The sequence below is a fragment of the Microchirus variegatus genome (assembly GCF_963457635.1).
Source record: "Microchirus variegatus genome assembly, chromosome: 9".
NCBI lineage: Eukaryota > Metazoa > Chordata > Actinopteri > Pleuronectiformes > Soleidae > Microchirus > Microchirus variegatus.
Window position 1 is genome coordinate 28,433,737 of NC_139810.1, and position 26,339 is coordinate 28,460,075.

A 26,339-nucleotide genomic window follows, 5' to 3' on the forward strand; every position below is an offset into this window, starting at 1 on the left:
TAAAAATAATAATAATAATAATAATAATAATAATAATAATACAAATTTAATTGAATAATTCATTTCAAAATCTGTCCGGTTGTTTTTGTTCCTATGTTTCTTCTCCTCTTGTGTCCCTGTGTCTTCTTTTGAAAAAGCCAACATGTCAACACAAGCGCAGTGGTGGAGCAACATTGCCATCTAGTGGTAGAAGTGGATAAAGGAAGCAAACGCTTGCAACGACGTATAAGGAAGCCGCCCTGTATTATTCATGCATTGTTTAATGTTGCATTATACCGTAGCTAATAAAAACACTAAACTAAATATCTATTACTTTTCTTCAGTGGCCCTCGGTGGTTGTATTGATAACTTAACATGACAGACTTTTCCTATCCCCATCATCAAAAATCCAACTTTGTTGTTTGAATACAGCGTAAGATCACACTTTGCATGCTTGCATACCGGAAAAACACACGCTTAGTTTAACATCAGATAGTTTATTTATTTTAGAACAATGCCACTTTTTGCAGTATGATTGCCCTCGTCCATCTCGCTCTCCACTTAAGTTCATCTCCTTGTGATATTTCAGTCTAATGACACACACACACAATAAAGGGAAAAACTGTGTATTTCACGGATCGCCTGAGCTTATTCTATCTCCCCTTGTGACAAAAACACACAAACATAATCTCTGCTCTCAGTCACAAAACTTTCACATGCACGGATACCCAAGCGCAGCAGTTTAAACAGCAGTCCGATGAAACACGGCCCTCCCTGACCTTGTCCTCCTTAACGCCCTACAGTGTTTGATGAGAGAGAAGAGAAGGGTGCGAAGGGGTAAGAGTGTGGCATCACTACTCAGTCACGCTACAGCTCTATAGACAAGGCAGCCGGCTTGATTCACTCTCGGAGTCTAATGCTATAAACACGCCGCAGTCTCCCCAGCTATGCCCGTGGCTCGCTGACAGATAGCCCATGAACTGCTTTAACAAACACTCCAGCAGACATAAGGCCTGTCTCCAGGCCACTGAGGAGGCAAGCCAAGGCATGACAGACAGCACTAGCCATCATGTAAACTATTGCACTCCATTGTCCCATATAGCGTCCAGTGGTGCAGAGACAACCAGATGGGATATGCATGTGTCCCACACATCAACTGTGTGTTTGTCGTTAGGGCTGTGTGACGCTGCTCGTGACAGGGCGAATTCATCAGGACGATGATGTGACCGGGGTGTTGCTGTTCGCCGGTGCCGCCATTGGGATTAAGCCTAGTGGCAACTGCTTCTGTCATGTCCGCTTTGGAACACAACGCTCCATGAGAAAAGCAAGCAGAGACAGGCAGACACGGTGGTAACTGTACCTCAACAGCCTGGAGTCTCCGGGGGTGACATCCATCTGGATGATGAGGGCTGTGGCAATTCTGACATGAGGGATCGGTGGTGGGGCGGGGGGGGGGGGGTAGTAGGACAGAGATGAGATTGTTTGGACAAAAAAAGGGGACGCCGCATTTAAATTGTCACATTACAGGTTCTCACTCCTGCCAATTAGAGAGACCAAAAAAAAAAAGCCAGATATTTAAGATTTATGTATTTAAAATAATTCTGCTGGTGTTTAAAGTGGTTATAAATTGGCTTTATGCAATATTAATCTTGTTTTTGTGAATTTAGAACACAGTGGATTAATTAGTACCATTACATAAATCCCATCCTTAATTGTCTCATTTGCTTTTTTTTTCTTCTCAGTTTCTTTATTACATATTTTGCAGGAAAGTGTATCATTTCCACATTGCATCGGAGTGTCTGCATGAGAATGAAACAAACACTAAACAATAATAAATAAATAATTACATAACTAGCACAAGTGAATAATTATGGAGCCCCCGAAGTGACATGAGAAAAAGAAAAAATGCCGAAAAAAATTTTTTTTTTTTGAAAACTTGGGTTTCAAAGTTGAGATCTCGAGTTTCCAAAGTCGAGATCTCGAGTTTCAAAAAAAAAAAAAAATTGAAAAAAAAAAAAAATCATAATTTTTTGGAAAGTCGAGATCTCGAGTTTCCCCCCAAAAAAATTGAAAAAAGAAAAATCATAATTTTTTGGAAAGTCGAGATCTCGAGTTTCCCAAAAAAAATAATTAAAAAAAAAAATCATAATTTTTTGGAAAGTCGAGATCTCGAGTTTCCCCAAAAAAATAATAAAAAAAAAAAATCATAATTTTTTGGAAAGACGAGATCTCGAGTTTCAAAAAAAAATTTGAAAAAAAAAAAATCATAATTTTTTGGAAAGTCGAGAACTCAAGTTTCAAAAAAAAATTTGAAAAAAAAAAAATCGTAATTTTTTGGAAAGTCGAGATCTCAAGTTTCAAAAAAATATTTGAAAAAAAAAAAATCATAATTTTTTGGAAAGTCGAGATCTCAAGTTTCAAAAAAAAATTAAAAAAAAAAAAATCCTATTTTTTTGGAAAGACGAGATCTCAAGTTTCAAAAAAAAAATTAAAAAAAAAAAAATCATAATTTTTTGGAAAGTCGAGATCACGAGTTTCCAAAAATTTTGGGAAAATAAATATTTTAAATAAATTTTTAATGCGATCTCGACTATTTAAAAAAAAAAAAAAATTCTCATGTCACTCCGTTAAAAATTAAAGTATGAAGAAAAAAAATTAAAAAGAGAGAAGATAATAAATAAATAATAATTAGCTTTTAAAAAACTATTTTGCATGACTTTAGGTTGTTGTTGTTTTATTTTGAAAACTGAACAATTACAGGCAGTCCAGAATAGGTGTGTCATCTTAAAAAGCAACTAAAATACTTAATATTTCATATTGTCTGAATGCGCTCTATCGCTCTCTCAGCGCTCGGAGTCGGATCAATAGAATGGATGTCTTTCTGTCCTGCAGCCTCCCAGACAATTACTGTGCCAGTGGTCCTATCACTATTAGTAAAACTAGCATCGTCTCATTTTTACTACTTGAATTGCACACTTGTCAGGGGAGAGAATAATGACACAAACTACACTGTCAAGCAAGATCTCTGGAGTCAAGACAGAATTATTAGTGAAGTAATTATATCGACATCAGATGAAACTTTGGCTGCCCATGACTTTTTTTTTTTTCGCTGTAGATTAATGGATGAATCAATCCGACTCTATAATAGATCAAAATTAATCCTGTTTATGTTTTTTATAACCTTCCTCAGTGAATAGTCTGTGCAGCGTGTGTGTGTGTGTGTGTGTGTGTGTGTGTGTGTGTGTGTGTGTGTGTGTGTGTGTGTGTGTGTGTGTGTGTGTGTGTGTGTGTGTGTGTGTGTGTGTGTGTGTGTGTGTGTGTGTGTGTGTGTGTGTGTGTGTGTGTGTGTGTGTGTGTGCGATCACAGCGGCTCTGCTGATATCTTGCTGGTGACCGGGTCTGTAATCTGCCAAAGGATCTTGAAGCTTTCAAGTTAGATCTTCGTCATTGTCGTCGTCTCATCATGTTCCCTCGCAGCTTTTATAACTCTGCATTAACTAGTGCTGTCTTTTATCTGCATTACACTCACACTCCAGTGCCGTTTCTATCTCCTTTTTTTATTTCATATGCAAAGTAGACAAATGCACAAAGGAAATTCTCATACTCTTTTTTTTTTTTTTTATAAATTAATCTTTCTCCCTTAACCAAATGCAAGGACCTTGGTTAAAAGTGACTTGATTTTGTCTGATAGCTCAAATATGCTCCACTTCTGAAAAATGTACCTTATTTGCCGGTTGAGAGCCTGAGTACTGCGGCACTCAATGGTGTCTCCTACCACCTTATAGACACTAAAACCACTATCTGTCTCATCAGAAGGGTTGGCTGGTAGGCAAGTAGAGCAAAGAAAAGTATTAGGCGGTGCAAGCCGAGTGTGACTGAGGCAGGGAGTCGAGCTTTTACGGGAGAACAGCTTCTTTTTTCCTTTGCTGCAGCAGCCGATTGTGGCAGCAGCTATAGGTGATGTTCCTCCCCACAGGCTTCCCCTGTCAGAACACAGTCATATTTTTTGGGGGGTAAGGGTGGAAGTCGGAAGGATTGATGTTGCTGTCACCTTCGTCAGCAGGCGCAGTAGGGAGGCAACAGAGCAGACACATGGGAGGGGGATAGAGAGACACAATAGAGAGTGAACCTGTGAACTACACAAGGCTTGACTTTACAGGTGAGGTGAGACGAGAGAAAAGCAACTGTTTCAGTTTCCGGACTAAGGAAACAAGACATGCATGGGAAAGGATAAAAGATGCTGGCGAGTGTAGACGAGTTGCCACTCGAGAGGGATGACAGATAAGACGGCATGGGAATAAGAGAATAGCACGTATGAAACCGAAGGTAATGTCTCAAATTCTACAAATTAGACGGCGGTATTATTTAGCCCTTCAGACACTATTGACCAGTGGTTTTCCATTCGAGAAATATAATTCTTCTTTTGTTATTCTGGCTTACTGGCAGATAGACAGAGAGGACAGTGGATGGGGCAGAGGGAGGGGGGGGGGTTGGTGTGGCTGGTGGTCTGTTGGGCTGGCTGACGTCTCTGTCTCCTCCTCTCTCCTGGCAGTTCATGGCATCAAGTGGACTTGCAGCAATGGGAACAGCAGCTCTGGCTTCTCAGTGGAGCAGCTAGTGCAACAGATTCTGGACAGCCACCAAACTAAGCCACCTCCCCGGACTCACAACTGCCTCTGCACGGGCACCCTGGGTAAGGGCTAGCGAGTTGGGATGCAGCCTGTTCTCCAGAGAGAACTTGAAAATGCAATAAGATAAGCAAAAAGGCCATAAAGATACTGTTTGTTATATATGGTAGAGCAGACAAGTTGGTTGAGGTCTTTTACTGGTGGGTGATTTACAGTGAAATTGAGTTTTAGGGTTATTGCCTTTTTTCTTATTTTTTTTCCCCCCCCTTTACTGATAACTGTGTCTGGGCCATATCTGAAATAGCCCAGCTGTTCCTTGAATGTCATGCTAGTCAATCACATATTTTAAGTGGTGTAATTTCACTCAGCTGTAACTCAAGACAAGAATGTCAAACAGTGGTTTGGTGACTGATAAAACAAATTACTCTGGGATAACACTATTTGCATTTAATACGCCATGCAAAACACTCCATACACTTCAAAAAGAAAAGGCTAGTTTTATCACCCCCATAGAGGAGTTCGTCTTTCACACACTGACAAATATTGTAAACAAATGAATCATCCATCTTTGTTCCTTGAGCAGAAACAAAGTGTTGCCAAAAGTTCACATTTTATCTGTTCTTCCCTCCACGTTCTATAGCCTCCTTATCTAAATCCACCACGTCTTTTGTCTCTCACACAGGTGCGGGGAGCAGCGTGCACCACAAATGCAACAGCGCCAAACACCGCATCATCTCCCCCAAAGTGGACCCCCGCTCGGGTGGATACAGCAGTGCCCACTCCGAGGTACAAAACAACGATGTGTCAGAGGGCAAGACCGAGCACAGCACCCACGGTGGAGGCAAAGGCTCCGGGGGAGGCGGCGGCGGCAGCGCCAGGGAGAAGCGCAATGGCAAAGTCCACAAGCCGGTCCTGCTGCACCAGAACAGCACAGAGGTATCGTCCACCAACCAGGTCGAGGTCCCAGATACCACGCAAAACTCCCCCGTCTCCATCAGCAGCGGCCTCAACAGCGACCCGGACATTGCCGACAGCCCTGTGGTGACTGGGATGAGCCACGTGGCCTCTGTCATGTCTGGCCTGTCCCAGGGTGTCTTTATGTCTGAGGTAACGGGAGATCCTGTCTACAGCATGTCTCCTACAGGCGGTCCCAACTCTCACCTGATGGGCGCCGATGCCACCTCACAGGGCTTGGTGCTGTCCGTCACCTCCGATCGTCACAAGTTTGCCTTCCCCAGCAGAGGAGTGGGGGAACCTGGGACGACCGCAGCAGGAGACCTGTCCATGTTGTCCGCAGCTGGTGTGTCCGAGGAACTGGCGCTCTCCAGCAGTCTAGATTCTGGAGCCATCAAGATCCCGGAAACCAACATGAACTTTGATCCCGACTGCTTCCTGAACAACCCCAAACAGGGCCAGACATACGGAGGCAGTGCAATGAAGACAGAGAGCAACTCTTCTTCAACCTCCTCTTCCTCTGGTGGCAGCAACAGCACCAACGGCAGTCTCCACCGCTCCCCCACCATTCAAGACAATAGCTACACCTTCAGTTCCGCTTTGGTAAAGAATATCAAAACAGAAGACACGTCATTTGAGCAGCAACTGGCAAAGGAGAGTGGCTACCAAGTGGGTACGGTAGTAAATTGCGGAAGTGGGGTGTCTGTGGCGTCCGGTGGTGGTTCGGGTCCGGGAAGCCTCACTCTGAACCCTGCAGGCTCCCTTGTTCCTTCTGGTGGGGGTCTCAGTCCAAGCACCACCCTGGAGCAGATGGATTTCAGTGCCATAGACGCCAAGCAGGACTATACTTCCAACACGACCACAGTCAGCTACGGTCAAGCCATGTCCAGTCCTCACATGCAGCACCAGAGTCGTTCGCCCAGCTTCTTCCTCCAGGATGCCTCTCAGGCTGGCCAGGCTCAGCAGGGAAGGCCCAGCATGGGCCAGAAAACACACCTGATGGAGCACAACTCCCATGACTCGGGTGCTTACATGGGGCTGCAGGTAGTGAAGACGGACTCCCCTGGCAGCAACGGCCACCTCCACCACCATCACCAGGGCCACCAGACCCAGCACAGGGCCAACTGCAACGGAGGCTCACCCACAGAGGGTCCTGGCCAGGCCGGTTCTCTCCAGCTCCTCCAGTACCAGGGGACCTTTCCTGGGCTCGGCACTGAGCACGAGGAAGTGGTGAGTCTCGAGCAGTCCGGCAACGTGACTTCAGTCCAGACCGGAGCCACCGAGAATGGAGCCGAGAGTTTAATGAAGGCAGGAGATCACATTCAGACCTGTGGGGCAGGGAATGGAGATGGAGGAGGTGCAGAGCACTACCTGCAACAGGCGTCTGACGGTGGTGCGGGAGCGAACGGAGGTGCTGGAGAAGGGGTAGCAATTCATAACGGAAACAACAACGGCGATGGCGGCAACCGGTCCCAGCAGCAACAGCAGCTGCAGCCTCTCCTCCAGGGTACGAGCATAGTCCAGGGACTCTACAACACTGTCAGCACCCATCAGGGCCTTGGTGGTGGAGCCAGTAACGGAGGAGCAGGAGGCACTGGCATGGAGATCAGTCTGGATCACTTTGACATCTCTTTCGGGAACCAGTTCTCTGACCTCATCAATGACTTCATCTCAGTGGACAGTAGCGGAGCTGCCATGTCAGCCGGAGGAGCTTTGTACGCTCACCAGTTAGTCACATCCCACAGCTCTGATGGTCAGAACACAGCTTCGGGGGCCGCGCAGCAAGGCCAGGAAGACGGAGGGGCTCGAGGGTCTGGCTACAGCGGCTCGGAGCTTTGCCTTCAATCCTGCTGCAGCCCCCAGTCTCTGAGTGCAGGGGCTGGAGCAGCAGGAAACACGGGAGATGCAGGCTCATTGTCCTACATGAATGTAGCAGAGGTCGTCTCTGCAGCTGTAGCCCAGGGGGCTCTGGGGATGCTTCAGGCCACAGGTCGGCTCTTCATGGTCACCGACTACTCTCCTGAGTGGTCCTACCCAGAGGTGAGTGACTTTTTTTACACGTGAAAACAAGCTTGTTTGCTGAGGAGATTTTGTTATTGTTATTTTCAATCAGAGCAGTCCAATAGTCCATTAATCTTAAAAGAAAACTGAGGTAAATTGACAACTAAGCTTAAGACCCATGGACTTATTAAAAAGGTGAATAACAAGGCAGATGAAAAATTTAACTTTCACAAAAATATAGACATATAATATGTAATAAAACTAACATTTATTTTTTTTCATGGCTGCAGAAGTGAAAAATAAATGTACTAGAAAAACTGAACCTGCTGCATAAAAGGATTAATCAATATATTTTTTTTAACTATCCTTTGATGATCAAACACATACCCCTGTGTCTCCTGTGTATTGATTTATGTGCAGCAGTCCTTGATTTATTTGTGGGCAAAAGTATATTTCATTGCAAAGCTGTGCACAGAATATTGATTCACTGATTCACTTAGTTCTTCTTGCCCCAACCCACACCCCACACCCCACACCGCACACCCCACCCCCAGCCTGGTTTGTATTTACATCAACAACTACAAGTACAAGTGTGAATGCACCCAGAATGCATTGAGGTTTAATCACTCAGACCACTTTTGGAGGTGGCCACATTATTTTTGTAACGTGTACATGAATTTGTCCTGGGCCACAATGGAGCACTATGGATTGTGAGGTTTTCAAAATAAATGTCAATCGATGGATTGTACTACATTTTAAAATATCTAAATGCGACACGTTAACCCTTTAAGACAGAGCGTATCGCAGAAGACACGTTTGTGCAAGCACACTTTGTACACTTTGCATTACCGTAATTACGCGACTGCTGCACGTCAGAGCCAATATGTAGTTATTACGGTAATTGGAGAGTTGGAAAAAAACACCTGTACATACAGTAGTTTCCATTTTTTTTGGCCTGTTTTTGGGAGGAAGACTCAAACAAATGTTATTTTAAATATTATTGTCATTTTAAATGAAATAACTGCCAGATATTGAAAGTTATTCTGGAAAAATAGGCAAAAACTGAGATTTTCTGTGTTAAAAGGTTAAAATGCAAATACCTGTCTCCCACTTTATCCACATCCATTATCAAATGCAGTAGTCTTCTCATACATGGTAAGTGCCATCAAATTCCTTCATGACCTAAGCCAGATATACCTCATTTGATTTTGGTTACTGACGTTCACACAAAATATCAGGCCGAGCTCGGACTCACCCTGGAGTGTAATAGGATCAAGTTTCTTGTTTTGGTAGTATAAAATGTAAAAAGTAGTAAGTATATCACAAACAAGTGAATGCTCCTGACATCACCCAACCCTTCCAAACGCGTAGGAGAAGTTTTCACAGAGTTTCTGGTATAAAACAGCTGAAAATATTGATTTTGCTGAACAAAATAAACTCCTAATGTAGCTTTAGATATAAATGGCCCATTCTAAATAAATGAAAACCGGATAATTCCTAAATATTCTCTTAATATCCTACACAGTGGCGCTTAGATACCTGTATTCACCAGGACTCTGTTACTCACTATTTCAGTATCATTATCAACCATTTCTGGATCTGCCTGGCTGTAATGTCAACATACCACTAGGTGTCGCTCTTCACCTGTATGCACCACATCTCCATAGAGAGAACCTGAAATGTTGTCATCTCCTGAGGCTGAGCTGGCTTTACCACTCAGTGTAATTCCCTCCTTCAGCCTCTGGAGGGCAGCAGAGTAGTACGATTATCAGTGCTGGTTGAAATGCATGTCGGTGTCCACATGATGGCAGCAGAGATCAGCTGCAGTGCAGCCGTTGGCTTCATGTTGTTGTGCCAGTCTCATATTTGCACGCTAGGTGGCGCAGTGTGCACATGTTGAGTTTGTTTTATCAGTTTGCCCCGTTTTTTTTCTGCAGGGCGGAGTTAAGGTGCTGATCACTGGTCCCTGGCAAGAGGCGAGCTCCAACTACAGCTGTTTGTTTGACCAGATCACAGTTCCAGCTTCTCTCATCCAGCCTGGGGTGCTGCGCTGCTACTGCCCAGGTAAACCAGGAGAAACCCCAAAGGAGAGAGACAGTGATATATAGAGAAGCTGCGAACATTGTAATGCAACTTTTATGAGTGATCTAGTCCAAAAGAGTATTAGGGTTTCTTATTCATGCATTTTTTTTTTTAATAAAGTCAAAATGTATGCTTTATTTATTGTGATAACATTTAAATTCCAATTCAATATTACAACGTATGCCCCGAATGATATCTGTGTTCACCAGAGGCGATTCTAGAGTCTGTAGGGGCCCTAAGCAAAAATTCCCAGGGGGCCCTTCCAACCAGTGTTCATCACCATTATGTTATAAATAATCTGACACCAACGAAAAATGTATGAGTTCAAAATGTTGTTTATTTTCAAAATGAAAGAAATAACATGGAAAAACCTTGTAATTAGAAAGTATGTTAAAATATAAATGTAAAGAACAATAAAATACTGTAAATAGCTTTTAAAAAACTATATAAACAGTAAAAAAAAATACATTACACTGTAAAGAACCCACATTATAAAACAATATAAATATATAGAACAATAAAATACTGTAAATAACTGAAAAAAAATTATATAAACTGAATAAAAAAAGATATACATTACACTGTAAATAATCCTCTTCATTTTCCAACTTGCAGAACGATAACTTAACACAGGTTAAAGTGAGGTGGGGCCCCTTTAGGGACGTTATCTACTGAGATGTCATTGCAAATCGCCCATTGTTGTTTCAGGGGGACGGGGAGGCGGCTGGTCACTGCACATTTCAGTAAAAAACAGCCCTCAGGCTCCCAGTGTCGGGGGGGCCTCCTATCGGCTCGGGGGCCCCAAGCAGTTGCCTGCCTTGCCTGTTCACAAGCTGCGCCTCTGGTGTTCACTCGGAGAATGCTTGTGCACGGAAAACCCTCTACCAATTAACAAACCATGCGATGATGACTCTGTGTTTTACTGTTCATGCACTAATTTCTCATTATCTACCCCCTCGACCCCCCCCCCCCCCCCGCGCACCCCGCCCCTCCCAATCCACGTCCAGCTCACGACACCGGCCTGGTGACGCTGCAGGTGGCCGTCAGTAACCAGATCATCTCCAACTCTGTGGTGTTTGAGTACAAGGCTCGTGCTCTTCCTTCACTGCCATCGTCTCAGCACGACTGGCTCTCGCTAGACGGTAACGTCTCTCTCTCTATATATATATATATATATTCTTCTTCTGTATGGCTCGTTAACTTACCTGTGTTTTATTTCATTTGTTTGATCTGCTCACGGTGTTTTACAAGTCATTTTTCTCTATGATATAATTAAATGCCTTATTGCAAGGTATTTTATGTTGTCTTCTGAGGGCTTTCTCGTTTGTGCAGTGATATGGACTAATGTTTTTATCTGTGCTGCGTAAATGTTGACGCTGAATTTAAGTCTGTTTGGGATACATGTAGTAACATCGTTATCCATATAACACAATAAGTATGGTGATTGGAAGTGTAGCGATAGTACACACTGGCGGACATATGAATGTTTTTCATTAAAAGTACGATTTTTTTTGTTATTATTTCAGGACAATGCACATTAATGAACATATACAAAAGTACATGTAAATGTGCCAGATTACAGCCCAGGGGCTAATTTCCATCTGTAGTCCATATTAGGCAGGTTGATGATGGAATAAAAATAACAAAATTTATACATAATAAAACTAGCTACAGCAAGAGACAGAATAAAACAAAAAAACAGGACAATTCATTAGTATGTTTAGTGGTGATTGCATGTTTGGTTCGTTCTAAGTGGCCAGAGTGGTACATTCCCTTATAGTTGATGGTATTGTAATAGATAGTACACAATTGATGTTGGATTGTGGCTGTACAGTACGTTGATATAACTCCAGGAACTCACACAGAAAAAGAACTCATAACATTACATTATTGGTAATGTGAAATGTTCTGTTTTGTAGGGTAAATAAAAGTGGCTGAGTTCATTTGGCTTTAAAAACACAGAAACCCTTAGTTTTGAATGGGATTAGTTAATTTGAGACTTTTCTGTTTTGTGCCCTTCTTTCCTTATTTTCTTTTTTCCATCATCTTTAACACCTGCTGGAGATGTGTGTGTTTTTGTGAACTAGAGTTGTCTGATGTGAACTGTATATAACACATGGGAAAGACAGCTTTCATTTGCAAGTAAAGCTATCTGTGAATCTTGATTTTCAGCTCCTTACTGTTGGGTGTATTTAGTACTTCCTCTTGTATCACCACACATCAAATATCTGGATTCAGAGCCCTTTAAAGTCTGTTCAAACTAATTTCCCCAACTGTAAGTGAGAATCTTGGCTTTAAACTATCACTTAAAGCAGACCTAGACCGGAAGTTCCAATTAACGCTTTTTTTTAGTGTGTATCTGCGTCATTACCTTGTTTATGAAGTTTCGAAAACAAACAGTTCAGCCACTGCTGAGAACGCTGTGTTGTATTGTAATCTCGGGGCTCAGCGAGATCTCCGAAAAAACCCGGTCCAGTTACTTAAACACTGGTTCTCCTGAACAGCAGATCGTCCTGCTCCGGGCACTAGTTCGGGCACATCCGGTTGCGTACATTGAACCGCAGAAGAAGAATAACGTCCGTTGTGGAGGTGTTTCACGAGCGACAGTGTCTTCTGACTCCGGGTCAAAGTCATAAAAGGGACTGCGGAGGGGAGTCGTGAAGAAGCTTTTTTTTTTTTCACAACACAGTCGGTCTTCTGGGTGTGAGATTTATGTCTGAAATATCGCGACTCGGCACATCGTCAGAAAAGACAGATTTCTATCGGCTCGTTTGCAGCAACTAGGAGGTTTTTGACCATAAAAACAAGTTAATGCATGTAAGTAGACCTCCATAACTAACATATATGTGCAACAGGACCACTCTATGTGAGCTTTAAATATAAACAATATAAACATGGGTTTTCTCCGGGTTCTCCAGTTTCCTCCCACAGTCCAAAAACATGCAGATTTTAGCATTAGGACACTCTAAATTGACCGTGAGTGTGAGTTGCTGTTTGTCTCTACTGTATGTGTCCCTGTGATGGACTGGCGACCCCGCCTTTTGCCCTATGTCAGCTGGGATTGGCACCAGCGCCCCCTGTGACCCCTCGTGTTGCCAATCCCAGCTGTCATAGGGCGAAAGGTGGGGGACACCCTGGACAGGTCGCCAGTCCATCACAGGGACAAATGTGCATGTCTTCAGACGGTGGGTGTTGTGTTTTATAAAAACACGAGTTCATTTTCCGCACACTGTTACGAAGGCGAAACCTTAGCTTCGTCTTTAATGTCAGAGATGTTTGTCAAGTGCAGTATATTTTGTTAGCATAGTAGAGTTTGCAGATGAGTTAAATCTGCTCCGCTTGCTTGTGTTGATCTTGACATTTTTCATTTCCACTTAGCCGCCTCCCGTTTAGAGAGATGTGCAAATTAATTACTGCATCACACTCAAACATTTATTTAAAGATCAGGGGAAAGCGAGCCTCATTGTCTCGTCTTGCCTGCGTTAACAACCGTCCCTGAATATAACACAGCATTTTGTATGCAGCTATGCCGGATTTGAAGACTTTTATCCTTTCATTATTCAATGCGTGACCCTCTCATAGTTTGAGGCATTGTACATTACAGTGATATACTGCAGAGCTAGCTCCCATTTCCATGTGGTTCAGATTCATATCTGCGAGCGCGTGAGGACGTCCGATCAGCAGAATATAACGAGCAAGTAAGAAATCGCATGTTTGCACGTGTGTGTGCCTGCGTGCGTGCGTGCTGCTGATGAAGCATTGCTGCAGTGCGTGAGCATTGACAGAATAAAGTAGGGCACGGTGAAGCACGGGGCTCACAGGACAGCTGCATTGCAGACGGCTCTTGAGGGAGTGGGAGTGAGTAATCGAGCGCTGGGCTGCCTCCACGCACAGCAGCGCCGGTGGATCCCTCCGCCATTCATACCCTACTGCCTCACTGGCCCATTCACAGAACCAGTAAAGGAGGAGCTGACTGTCTCAGGGAAAAACACGGCCCACCCTATTACCTTACTTATATTAACCCTTTCTCTGCTATCTCTTACTGTTTTTGTCCAAATCTGGAATCCTCGTGTGTTAGTGGACGATGGCACAAATGGTGACCCCACAAAAGGTGATTGATGGCACGGGAATTCTCCTCCTCCTCCTCCTCCTGTGAAGTTCTGCGAGAGCTTAGCCTCTCCATTTAGCTCCGTTGCATTTGGCCAATGATAAATGACTTATTCGAGATGCTGTCAAAAAAAACAGTGCGGTGTTTAAAAATGGCGTTAAATAGATTCAGAATCACATCACACTTATAGATTTTGATACTTTACTCGAGGGCAACTACTTCAACTGCAATTTCAACACTTCCTGTCTTATATCCACATTATATAAACGTCACATCTTTACGTTCTCATCATTGCAATATAATTTAGAGCGGTAAATGTGTGTGGTAATGCGCCATCACATTTTAAATCTCTTACTCAGTGAATATTGGACTGAACCTTGATTTAAAATAAAAAAAATAAAAAATGATATTGCAAATCAAACTGCACAGAAAAATGGCAATTGGATGCAACTACACCTACTTACTTGAATTACTTACTGACTGATATGACTTCTTTTACAGCCACTGTGGCTCTATAGCTGTTCATCTGTGTAACAGAGAGGTGAGGGCTAGTCCATTCCAAAAATACAAAAAAAATAAAAAATCTGGATTTTGCAAAATTCGCGCGTGTGTGTGTGTGTGAGCGAAAGAGAGAGAGAGAGAGAGCAGCAGTTTCAGGACCACCGCAGTGTGGACAGCGACTCTGGCACCAAAGCGAAACTCTTGTTTTGCTTCCTTGAAAAGTCACTCAGTCCCAAACTGTGTTGACTCCAGACATCATAACTTGTTTCACAAGTGGGGGCAGACTCTATAATCACTTTGCTGTGTGCGCTCATCGATAATAACGTGAATAGCCCTGACTTACACGGTGTCGTGCACGACCCCCCCCCCCCCCCCCCCAACAAACACACACACACACACACACGGAAAAATCTGTGACTGTGGACGTGTGAGCCCTTCTGTCGCTCAGTCACCTGCTGACACTCCGTGTCATGCTTTGCGATAATTCCGTGGCGGCGTGATGCGACTGTTGCAGCTGCAGCCGCGTGAGCGTCTTTCTCCCCGTGGAAGAAGACTCAGTGTGCTATGATGTGCTAATGGCACAGCTGCCTGCCTGCCTGCCTTGATTTGTCATAATGCAGAGTGGGGGAAGGGGCGCTTTTTCCTCTGCAGCACTGCAGGTATATGGAGCCATGGGCAGGACAGAAAAAAGCTGTCGGAGCTGCAGAGAGCGAGCAGCAGCAGCAGCAGCAGCAGCTCCAGCTCCTCGACATCCGCCCCAATCACGAGCTCAAATTCCCGGGACATGCTCGCTTTAATTCTGAAGTGCCGAAAACCGCAGCTCCGGCACAAGCGGCTTTTTACGCACTGTTAGTGTTTAAAAGGGAGCGTAATATTGACACCGGTGACACCAGCAGAGAGTGTGTACACAAACAATGCAGGCGCGGAGGAGTGGGCGTGTTTGGGGGGGGGGGGGGGGGTAAACAACACGATGGAGAAAAAAAACAACCGCAAAACGAGCGGGGTTTACTCTCTTTTGGCACAAAAAAAAAAAAAAACCCGCGCGTCGTCGTTCCTTCAGTGAACCGAGTCATAATGATGATAATAATAATAATAATAATAAAAAACACAAAATAAACAATTACAGTGAGCGGGGTTTTTTGAGGAGCGACACCGCGGCTCGAGTAGGAGAAAGAGGAGAAAGAGGAGGAGGAGGAGGAGGAGGAGGAGGCAAACTGGAATTAGGGCGTCTGTTTACCGGCGGCACGTGCGCAACATCGTCTCCTAGCAGCGGTATTTGTCATTTTACTGCAGGCTGCTGGAGCCGCGACTAGTAGAAACACAAGGAAAGTGTGTGTGTGTGTGTGTGTGTGTGAGGTGAAACAAGTGAAGAGGAGGAGGCTCTTAGATGAAGAAGAGTAGTGAGCGCTCCCCCCCCCCCCTCTCTCTCTCTCTCTCTCTCTCTCTCTCTCTCTCTCTCTCTCTCTCTCTCTTTCTCCCTCTCTCTCTCCTCGCCTCGCTCTCTCCTCTCAGTTATGTTCCGTTGTTGACGAGAGCTCTGTGGAGACTGAGATTCTTCTGTCTACACATCAAGGATTTTTTTGTTATTATTATTATTATTTTTAACAGATATATTTGAAGTCATTTAACACCATGCAGTAGCCCTGTTTTTTTTTTTTTTTTTGGTGTGTGTGTGGTTTTTTTTGCCTCCGTGGGAGCAAAAAAAAAAAGAAAAAAAAACAACAACTGCAATTTGAAAGAAATGCAGCTTTGCTTGGACTCCTTCTGGGTCAGGATGCCAGTGAATGACACCTGCATTTCTTAAGAGACAAAAGAGGCAGTTTCTTTTCTTTGGTGCTGGACTCCACCAATGGAAAATAAAATAGAAGGTTAGAAGTGTGCTGTACTGTGCTGTGTTTGTGAAGTGTTGTGTTGTGTTTTTTTGTGTGTGTGTATTCTGTGCATTTCTCTGTAAGAAGTTTCCTCCAACACGCTGCATGCCGAGTGGTCGTCTGTGTGTAGTTCTTAAAGAAAAAAGCATGTGTTTTTGGCCACATGCTTCCTCCAGAGCGTCTGCTCGTGTGACTCTGCCTCATTGCAGAACACTGGAGAGTTGACGTTGATAGTGGCCAACTCCTGACTCACGACTGAATCGTCAGGGCAAACCGACTCCTCACTTTTACAGGGACGAGACGACTGTTGTTACAACTTAGAGCGTAGTCGTGTGTCTGTGTTTTTCACAATCAGAGACTGTTTTCCTGACAGTTTTGCTGTGTGTGTGTGTGTGTGTGTGGTCACTGTGACTCCTCCTCAGGCTTGTGTTTCATGTGTTTTGTTAAAAATACAGTAGTCGCTCATGTGTTCCGCATTAAAGGGTTGTAGCAGCCACGAGTGCTGCACAGGTTTTTTTAAATTTTTTATATATATAGAGAGCCGGTGTTTCAAATCCAGCCCCTGTGCTGCTCTGTTTCATGTTGCATTCGGGGGCTGATATAATATCTGCATGGACTTGGATTATAAAACATTTACGTTGCATTGGAACAAACTGCAAGTTGCTCACGGTCACTCCACTGAGAGCTGCTGCTGCTGCTGCTGCTGCTGCGAGTTCTCACATTCATGAAAAGGAAACTTCCCTCTTGATGATGAACGTTGCTCTGCTGTGGAGGTTTCCAGAATATTTAAAGTCAGACTGCAGTGCATATGCATTTATTGTACCTGTTGCTCGCCTGTGAAGTCTCATTGGCACAGCTGCTTAAAGAGGGGACGTGTGTGTGAGATGCAATGCAACAAACCAAAGTTGCAAGGAGACTGTATGTTTAGCAGATGTTGCTTTGGCTTACATATCATTTTCATCACTGTTAGTCTGTCGCAAAGTTTGTCGTTTTTGTCGATGTTTGTTCTTCGTTCTTGGCTGAATTGAACAAAACTATGTATTAGTTGTACTGGTAGTAGTAAGTACGTTGAGCTGTGTGTGTGCCTGCTGCAGCGGCAGCATGGTTAGCACAGCAGCGCTGTTATTATTGTTCAGTTCACTTTGGTAATAGTTTTGTGAAGTCCCTGAATGAAACATGTGTGTCGCCTATAGTATACAGTGTGTGTGTGTACTATGTTTGTGTACGTTTATGTGGGGAAAAACTCAATCTGTGTTGTCTTTCTATTGCATAATACTATGTACAATAATGCAGTTACCAGTATAGTGTACTTACTAATAATAAAAACACTATTTTCTGTCGTTCTTATACCTTTTTTTCGTCGCTGTTATGTGTGTAATATAAATAACTGGAGCGATGTCAGCAGTAGTAATTCAGTCACAGCAGCTCTAATGTGGTCGTGCTTATACCTGGCGGTGATGGATCGCACCAGACAAGAGGTTTTTTTTTTTTTAAAGTAACAGGGACATTTTTAAGAATAAAAAGTCATTTGGAGAGATAATTTCCGGCTGTTTATTGTGCCCCCTTAGGTCATAATGTGAAATGACCTCAATCAAGACCCGCTGACTGTTATTGACTCCTGTTGTACGTTTATTTGATTTCCTGTTTGTTTTGTTCTTGTCTCACAGTGGTGGTTCATTATTTATTCAGCCATATAATTCATCACTTTACACTGTGCGATGTTGTCCGTGGACATACAGTGCGGATCTAAAATGCTCCCTGTGCGATACTCAGGTTGTTGGATGCGTGTGAAGTTCATTGTGTGTAGTTAGGTGCTGGACATGTCAAAAAGCTATTGTTCATTTTGGAAGGGTAGCATTAACGTTCTGTATGCCTCTGTCAAAAAATGTCAGTGCTGGGGTTTGAAATATGCATTTAGCTGTGCACACGACGCGCGCTACAAAAGCGGGGTATTGTGTTTTTCCCTCTCAGCTAATTTGTGAATGTGAATAAATAGAATCCAGGGAATGGGCAATTTTATGTTGCGAGCTGCTTTGTTTTGCATTTGTGCGACAGTTAGCTAATGTGGTACTCAAATTCAGCCTCAGTCCCTGTTCACGCTGTGCAGAAGTGTCCCTCTGAGTGGCCATAAGACCAAATTGAAATAGTTAACATAGAATGCATAGTCTCAGGTGAAGCGTAACTTACATCACAATCATATCACAGTCTGTCCTCGGGATGTAAATGACGGCGTCAGTGACCGTATTCTGTGAATTCTGACGCTTTCTAGTATCAAAAGGATTGAAATGTGCTTCTAAGTAGTGACTGTGATACAATAAAATGACAGGGAGGGGGAAATATAAAATGAGAGCAGCCTGTGATTCTTGTGAATGCATTAGAGTCCACGTGTGTTGCCCTGCTATTAATGGACGGCTTTGGAGTCGTGCTGCCTCTTGGGGTTTGGTGTTTTTATATCAGATTGATTCATCTTCATTTGAGATTATCTTCATCTACTCATCCACTGTTTAGCACTTCCCCTGCAGCTCATGTGTCAAACAGTATATAGCCATGGATGCAAATGAGAGACTAATTGTATGCGTTTGTTACCGTATCAATTGATCACCTATAAGAAAAAATCAAACTGCCCTACTCTGCGAGACAAAAAGCCAATATAGATTCACTCTATTAGTGTGATAGCGGATGACAGTAAATCCCTACGGTGTGCACTCTTGGCATTTTACCTTCAATGTGACACACTCTATCTATTCAGTGCTCGGACTATACTCATATTGACCTAAATATCTGAGTAAATGCCAGCGGGTTAAGAGCTGCTTCTTCACCTTTGGGGCTGAACAGAAGAGTGTCATTAAAGCTCGGTGACCTTTTGTTTGCAGTTATTAAACTTCAGTACAGTTGAGAGTAAATTATTCTCTGTGTGTAAACAGTGGAGAGAGTCCGAACAGAACATATTTACTCATATGTTTCCCGTCACCTGTTGCTCCTATAATGTGTTGATATACTGCGATAGAACTGTACCAGTGATGCAGGCAACTGGCGGTCATAACTTACTGTTTCAGCTTTGAATCTAAGAAGCATTTTATGTTGACATGATGCAAAATGGGGGTGTCCGTCTCTTCCATGGAGGACAATTCGAAAAGAATCTAGATACATGGGCTACGGTACGATTCAGGGAATTACAAATTAGAGTCAAATCTATCACTGCTTACCTTCAAACTGATATGTAATCAAGATCTCTAATGTTTTACAAGAGTTTCAATTGACACAATTGGGAAGTAACGGCATAGCAGCTTTATTATACCAATTTGTGACATTAAAAGAGTGCATCGATGTATTGCATTGCATTAATATTTACTTCCACCCAATTGAAAGTGTTGAAATAAAGAACTTAAAAGTTAGACAAAATGTTTCATGTGAGGATTTACTTCTAGTTCTGTCATCTGACAGGGAGAAAACAGTAAAACTGGTTTTATCGCTCTCATAGGTCATCAGTGGCGGTTTCTGGTCTGCAGGGGAAACTCATTTCAGGACCAGTTATTTATACAGAAATTGATTGAACGAACGAACAACTGGGACAGGAAATGATGTAAATCTGACAACAAGGAAATGCTATTATAGTGTTTTTATTTACAGTTTATATATATATATATATATGTATATGTGCATACATTAATTTGTTTCTACACTGAGACAGAAAAGGCTCCAGTGTCAAAAAGTGGTTCCACCTTTCAGACAGTTCCTCCAATCATCATGCATGAAATCATCGGCCCAGCGTCAGCGTCCACGCCCACTGACTCTCAGAGAAGCTGAGTTTCCCTGGAAGTGAAGTGGTTTTGCTGCATTTATCTAATCAGAGATCAATCGAAGCAGAAGCTGGTTTTAATGTACTGTGCTCCTGTGGGGAAAGTACAAGAAGAAAATCACGTCAGACTTAACTGTGATAAACAGCTAATTCTGTACAAACTCGTCATACAGTTGATCGAGTTCTAGCACACCTCTAGTAATGAAATGCACCTACAACAGTACATAATTAACCATGTATTTTATGACATTTAAGAGGAAGCAGAGCTTCCCTTGCTGTCATAGAGCAATCACCTCTTGTGGCAAATTTGTGGTGAAGAACCCTTTTCCCGAAGAAAGTTTTTCAAGGGTTCTTGGGAACACTAATGGTTCCAGTAAGAACCATTTTGATCCAGAGAACCCTTTAAAACCCCTTTCCTGAATAAAAGGTTTTAAAAAGGGTCTTGGTAACACTAAGCACTTGTATTTCTAAGAGTGTAATGTGCGAGTGGTTTCCTTCAGAGAACGTTAAGAGACGGCTACAGCTGATGAGCAACTAGCATGGATTTCCTGAGTCTTTGCGAGGGGAAATTCCCTTCCTTACCAGCAGGTCGCAGTAGTGTGTATTCGTGATTGGAAAAAGAAGGAGACCTATTTGGCTACACTCTTAGAAATAAAAGTGCTAAGTAGAAGGCTTTCGGCTTGTCCTCATAGGAGAACCCTTTTTGGCTTCAAGTAGAACCTTTCTATAAAGGTTCTACCTGGAACCCTTTTGGAGGGTTCCACCAAGAACCCTTTTAAAACCCATTATTCAGGAAAGGGGTTTTAAAGGGTTCTCTGGATCAAAATGGTTCTTGGAACCATTAGTTTTACCAAGAACCCTTGAAAAACCCTTTTTTCAGGAAAGAGTTTTTCAGAAGCAAATGGTTCCAGGAAGAACCTCAGTCCTTGTAGAAGGACCCTTTTGGAACCCTTATTTCTAAGAGTGTAGGTCATCACACAGATGTGAGGTACTTGTAGTTGTATCCAAATGAGGTGGGAAGATGGTTGATATATTGCATATGAGCTCCCTGTCGTTGGCGTTGAGTAATTGCTTGCTTTGTTATTTCCCCCTTCATGGTCTTTGCGTCTTCTCATTGGCTGGAGCTAATCATCCAATCACAGCAATGTCTCTCCTCGATGGACAGTGATGTTATTTCAACATGCCAAATTGGCCATAAAGCTGTCTGAAGCCGATGCCAAGTGAGGTGCCCGGACAATGTAGTCAAGGGCTGACGGTGCCGCACACACTGCACGCGCCTTCTCGACTAAAGTGGTCATCAAAAGCCAACCGTTAGGGTTGTGTGTCCTGGGCTTTAGACTTGTGATGGATTGACAAACGACCCAGGGTGTAGCCTGCCTCTCGCCCCCCACCTCCACATCCATGAGCAGGGGATAAGCAGTAAAAACAGATCGTGTGGATGATGGATTGATGGCTGGATAGATAGCATCTTCAAATAGACGCATTTGATGCAATGGCATCCTTGGGAATAAAAATGTCTCCGTCACATATGATATATATTTTTTTTTTTAACAGTTGTATTGTGTTATATCACTCTGCTCACAACATTAAAATAATAAAAGACACAAGCAGAACCACAGCCAGTTATTACACAATGTCGAACGTGTTCCAGCACATACAGGAACCAGTGAGAACGTCGTCCTCTACTGAGTTACATGAGTTACATAGTGAGAAAAAAACACAAAGTTTAACACGTTTGGCTTTGACTGCTGCTGTGTGTTGTATGTTGTGCATAACAAACTTGTATATGACTGGTCCAAGGAGCAAAATAAGTTGTTAACACCCACATGTTTCCAAGATAATGGGTCTCCAGAAAGAGCTCCCTCACCCTCATTGCTGCCTGATAAGCTGACCCAACCAACCTCTACCTCGGTGTGTTCCTTCTCCCTCTGGCCCATTTTCCTCTCCGTCTCCTTCATCCCTCCCATCTTTTCCCCCCCATCTTTGCTCCGTCCTTACCTGTAATCTCCAACAATCCCCCCCCCCCCCGCTGTCCGCTTCCTCCCTTCCGCGTGTTCTCACTCCTGCCGCGCTCCGCTGCATGTCAATAAACTAGCCCTGTTCTTCCCTCCGTTATCCATCTGTATGTCAACCTGTTTAATGAGGAGCTGCTGCTGCCGTGTCCCAGGGATGAGACGGATTACATGGCAAGGCTGTGACTTTGTGGGTTTGAAACCCAATGCACACGTTGCAGGTCCCGTGCTCTCCGTTTCTCTTAGAGGACACCTACGTCCTTTGAGAGAACATAATAAGGAGCAACAGCAGTGCACTGCTGACTCAGCAAATATGAGCCACTATTTTTTTTTTTTTTTGATGCAGAAAGTATGTTACAGTATGCCTGCTGTTGTCTTTGTGCTGATGTGTGACTTCCCTGACTGGACATGTGACTGCGCCACTGGGACCCACCATCTTGACACGTCGTGTTATGTTTGTGTAACTCCAACTAAAACTGGACTTTTTAAAATGTCTTCTAAATGTTCAGTTACCGATACACAGAAGACGATAGGAGCGACAAAAAACATGGCGAAATTTAACGCCCGGCACATTTTTGAACTGAGGAGAAGTTGCGGATTATTCTCTGCCAGTTTAAAGAATTCTTTATTTTTAGGTGCACGGGTGCTAGGAAGACTCGGGATGGCACTTTACGTGCTACCAACTAACCGCCAGCAAACTTTTTCCAACCAGTAAATGCTTCATACTAAAAAAGCTGAAATGGGGGTTTATCACCATCTAGTACTGAGTATCTGGTCGGCTTCAAGACGACTGCACTAGAAATGTACTGTAATGAGCGCTGGTCTGTCGTAAAGGTTCTAAATGTCTTGCATGATTTCGTTTTTTCACATTTTTCACAACATTTACTCTATTAAAACACTTAAGGTGGAATTTGCCCCGTCCTGGTCAGTCTTTTCATCCTAAGAGGAGACATTTAACAGCAATAGTCACTGTAATTTCACTCTAATTGTTATGTACCCGACTGTACTGGGGGGGAAAAAACTTCACTCCCAATATCATTTATACTAGCTGTTCTCATTACAGTAACTTTCAGTTGAAATCACGCAGTATAACCCACAGCAGACACAAATTCAGGTTGAAAGAACACATTTTTGTTCAAGAAAAGGAAGAGATCTTTGCCAATTTGTATTTTTAATACGCATGTAGGATAGGACCAGGGGCCCCGCGAGCGACCCTCATGTGGACGATAAAGAGGTCTTTCCGCATGGAGTTTGCATGTTTTTCCCTGAGCGTGTGGGTTTTCTCCAAGGTTCACAGGTTACGTCCATGCATTTGGACACTCTGAATTAACTGTAGGTGTGAGTGGGAGAGTGAATGGTGGCGTGTGGACCGGTGCCCTGTTCAGGGTGTACCCCCGCCTTTCGCCGTATGTCAGCTGGGATTGGCATGACCCTCCTGTGGAGAGGATATAGTGGTAGATGATGAATGAATTAATGCGTGAATGAATGTTGGATAGGGAACGTTAGCGAGGCTCCAACTCCTACAGGGTAATACAGTACTGTAGAAGCATGAGGACGATCTATCGTAAATCTCTGCATGCAAAGAAGCTGGTAGCCAGGGTTTAAAAGGTAATGCCAGTAGTGATTTTACTCTTATGTTGACTGATCACCTTGCGTTCACGTGTTCAAAATACCCAGTTATATATATATTTTTTTTAAAAAGAAACAGTTACTTTAAATAAAGAATGTCACCGTCTAAAATAAATGTGTGAGCGTGGCCACGTCTGCCACACACCATCACAAGGGAGTAAACCGGAAAGTGGGAGGGCGTTAACAACGTCACCCTGTTGTTACAGTTCTGTTTGGCTGCTCACCTTCCCCATTTCTTCCCTCTCTCCTCCCACTCATCTCTACCCCCATCCTCCCTCTGCAGTGGACGTGCATCGCATTTGGAGCAGCAGGCAGCAGGTGGAGATGACATCATCTGCACTGCAGCACACTGCAGCACTGGGTCTGAACAAAGACATGTCAGCCTGCTGCTAACTAGCCCCTCTCCCTCTCGCTTCATCTCTCTTCGTCTACCTCTTTCCCCACCTGTAACGCAGGGTCACGGGACGAGCACAGCCTTTGTGCCAAGGCAGGTTGCAGCGTTGCATCCTGTCTCTAACCCTCCGACTCCCCTCGTGATACAAGCACTCAGTCTGGAACAGGCGCTCAACTCTTCACCTCGCTTGTCTGAATATGGTCTCCCACATTCGGAAGAATCTTGGCAAAATGACCTGCTCAGATGTTTCGAGCGATCTGAAGATCCGACAAGCGCGATCACTCACGCAGTCTTTAGCGCGCGGAGGGGGGGATCGAAGGCAGAGCCCTCAGTGTTGTCCTCTGAGTCTATTATTCACAGTCACAGTGCAGCATTTTGTCACTGAAAGCAATAGTTTGCCAGCCAGCGACATAATGTTTTCCGTCCAGTGATAGCAGTCACTTGACCTCTTTTACAGCAGCTTATAGGAGGTTTGACTGTGACATTAGCTCTCCACGGAGCCCTGAGCCGCGACTGCCAAGATACCGTAAAGCGCAAATGTCACCAGGTCGTGCTGTGAAGGCTCCCCACTTAGAGTCATTAGGTCCCTACCTACGGCGTCAACACTGAGAAAGGAGAGTTGGCAAACTGCACAAAGGCACACGGCAAAGAAGATTTATAGACTCTATTTTTTTCATTGTTTGCCTTTCTCTCATCTTTTCTTTTCTTTTTTTTTTTTTTTTTGCTGGTGTATTGAGTCCTACTCCTCCCCTTCATCAATAAGCCAATAGCACGCTGGCAGACCATACACACACAGCCATGTTCCTGTCGCCTAGTTACTGCTCGGCAGCAGGTTGCCACAGAAACGGCCTCATAGTGGCTAAATGGGGAATGCTAATGCAGTCTTCTATACTCCCTGCTGCAGTGGTCTCTCAGTGCCCATTCCGTTCCATGATGTGTACATACTGTAACATGCGTCGTGTGCGAGTGTGCGTCACTCGTGTTACACACATACGTGCTCTACAAGTGAGCGATTGTCACTCTCCTGAGCGTCACAGTGAGCCTTGGGTCTTGTCATCTTATGCGAAACATATTGCAGCAAGGATGGATTGCAGTGTTTATAAGAGCTTGGACTTGTTTTTGTTTACTGTGATCAACGCAAAAGCATTTTGTGTAAAGATCAAAACCTTGTGTGGCAATTTTCCACTCGTGCACTCTGTGTATACGTACACTACATACATACCCACTTAGGGCCTGAATTATGCAGCGTGCTCCATATTTCTGCCTAAAAAAAAATCGCCCTTATTCCTGTCGCAAGGCTTAAAACGTGAACGAGAGTCAACACGTTCGACCGCTTTGACGCGACGTAAAAACAAACGAGCTTCCCTCCAAAATAGCAAGTAAACACACCCCGTGCGCCTCCGTCCAGTCTTGATGTATGGAAAGCCTGTGGATTCAAGGACTCCTGGAAAGGCGCGCGTCGTGATTGATTCAGTAGTGTCGCGGCTTCGTGGTCCAACCTTCCGCACGGGCCTCGTGAAACCAGGGTGAGCTGGGACTCTTTGGCCATAACAGGCTGTACTTAATCAGCCGGAGAGGGCCGTCAGCCGCGCGGCACTCCCCCAGAGCGCGTGTCTGAAGCCCCCCGCGCGAAGGGGTGGACACATTTAACATGTCCCCGCTCATTGGCCGATCGTTCAACCTGTTTTAGCATGCTGTGGTCATGCCTGAGTAGTATAGGAAAGATGGCAGCAGGAGTTTAGTGATGGGAGCCATTAGCAGAAGATTGATGGGCCTTAAAGGTTATTATTGTAAAGTCAATTGTTTTTGATGAAGTTAATGATTGATGCTGTTGTTTTTCACTCACAGTCTGGAGAGATTAATAATGATTATCAAGGTTTTTTTGGGTTTTTTTTCCCCCTGTGTGTTATAGTGAAAAGGAGGTAATTAAATTCACATCAGGTGTGAGTTGAAACTGGTTAAATGCATTTTGTGGAAGTGTTGACTGCCTCGTCGTGACTTTAAGCCCCAAGTCACTGCGACAATCTCAAGGCTGCTCAAAGCAACGTACCGTGCATACTGTGGGATAATTTGTCCTGTCAGGACACAGGGTTGATTGTGCTGGTAACAGCAAAGACAAATGTCTTTTCTTTGTTTTTTTTGTTTTTTTTGCCACTTGCATGCTGACATTATCCTATTCTGTGTCCCATTGTTTTGCCCAGATAACCAGTTCAGAATGTCTATCCTGGAGCGCTTGGAGCAGATGGAGAGGAGGATGGCGGAGATGGCCAGCCACCAGCAGCCGAGCGGTGCAGGGAGTGGCGGAGCCGGGGGAGGGACAGGGGGGACCGGGGGAGGTGGAGGGGGAGGCAACAACAGTCAGTCACAGGTAAAATGCCACG

General features: G+C 44.0%; 1 protein-coding gene across 1 annotated transcript in view; it reads left to right on the forward strand.

The window, feature by feature from the left end:
• Positions 1-26,339, forward strand: part of camta1a (calmodulin binding transcription activator 1a) — a gene marked incomplete at both ends in the record, with an annotated part of 323,112 nt that overhangs the window by 287,222 nt on the left and 9,551 nt on the right. The window contains 5 exon segments of the mRNA XM_083895577.1: positions 4,532-4,672; positions 5,290-7,601; positions 9,500-9,626; positions 10,652-10,786; positions 26,160-26,326. Coding sequence (XP_083751703.1) covers positions 4,532-4,672; positions 5,290-7,601; positions 9,500-9,626; positions 10,652-10,786; positions 26,160-26,326 — 2,882 coding nt within the window.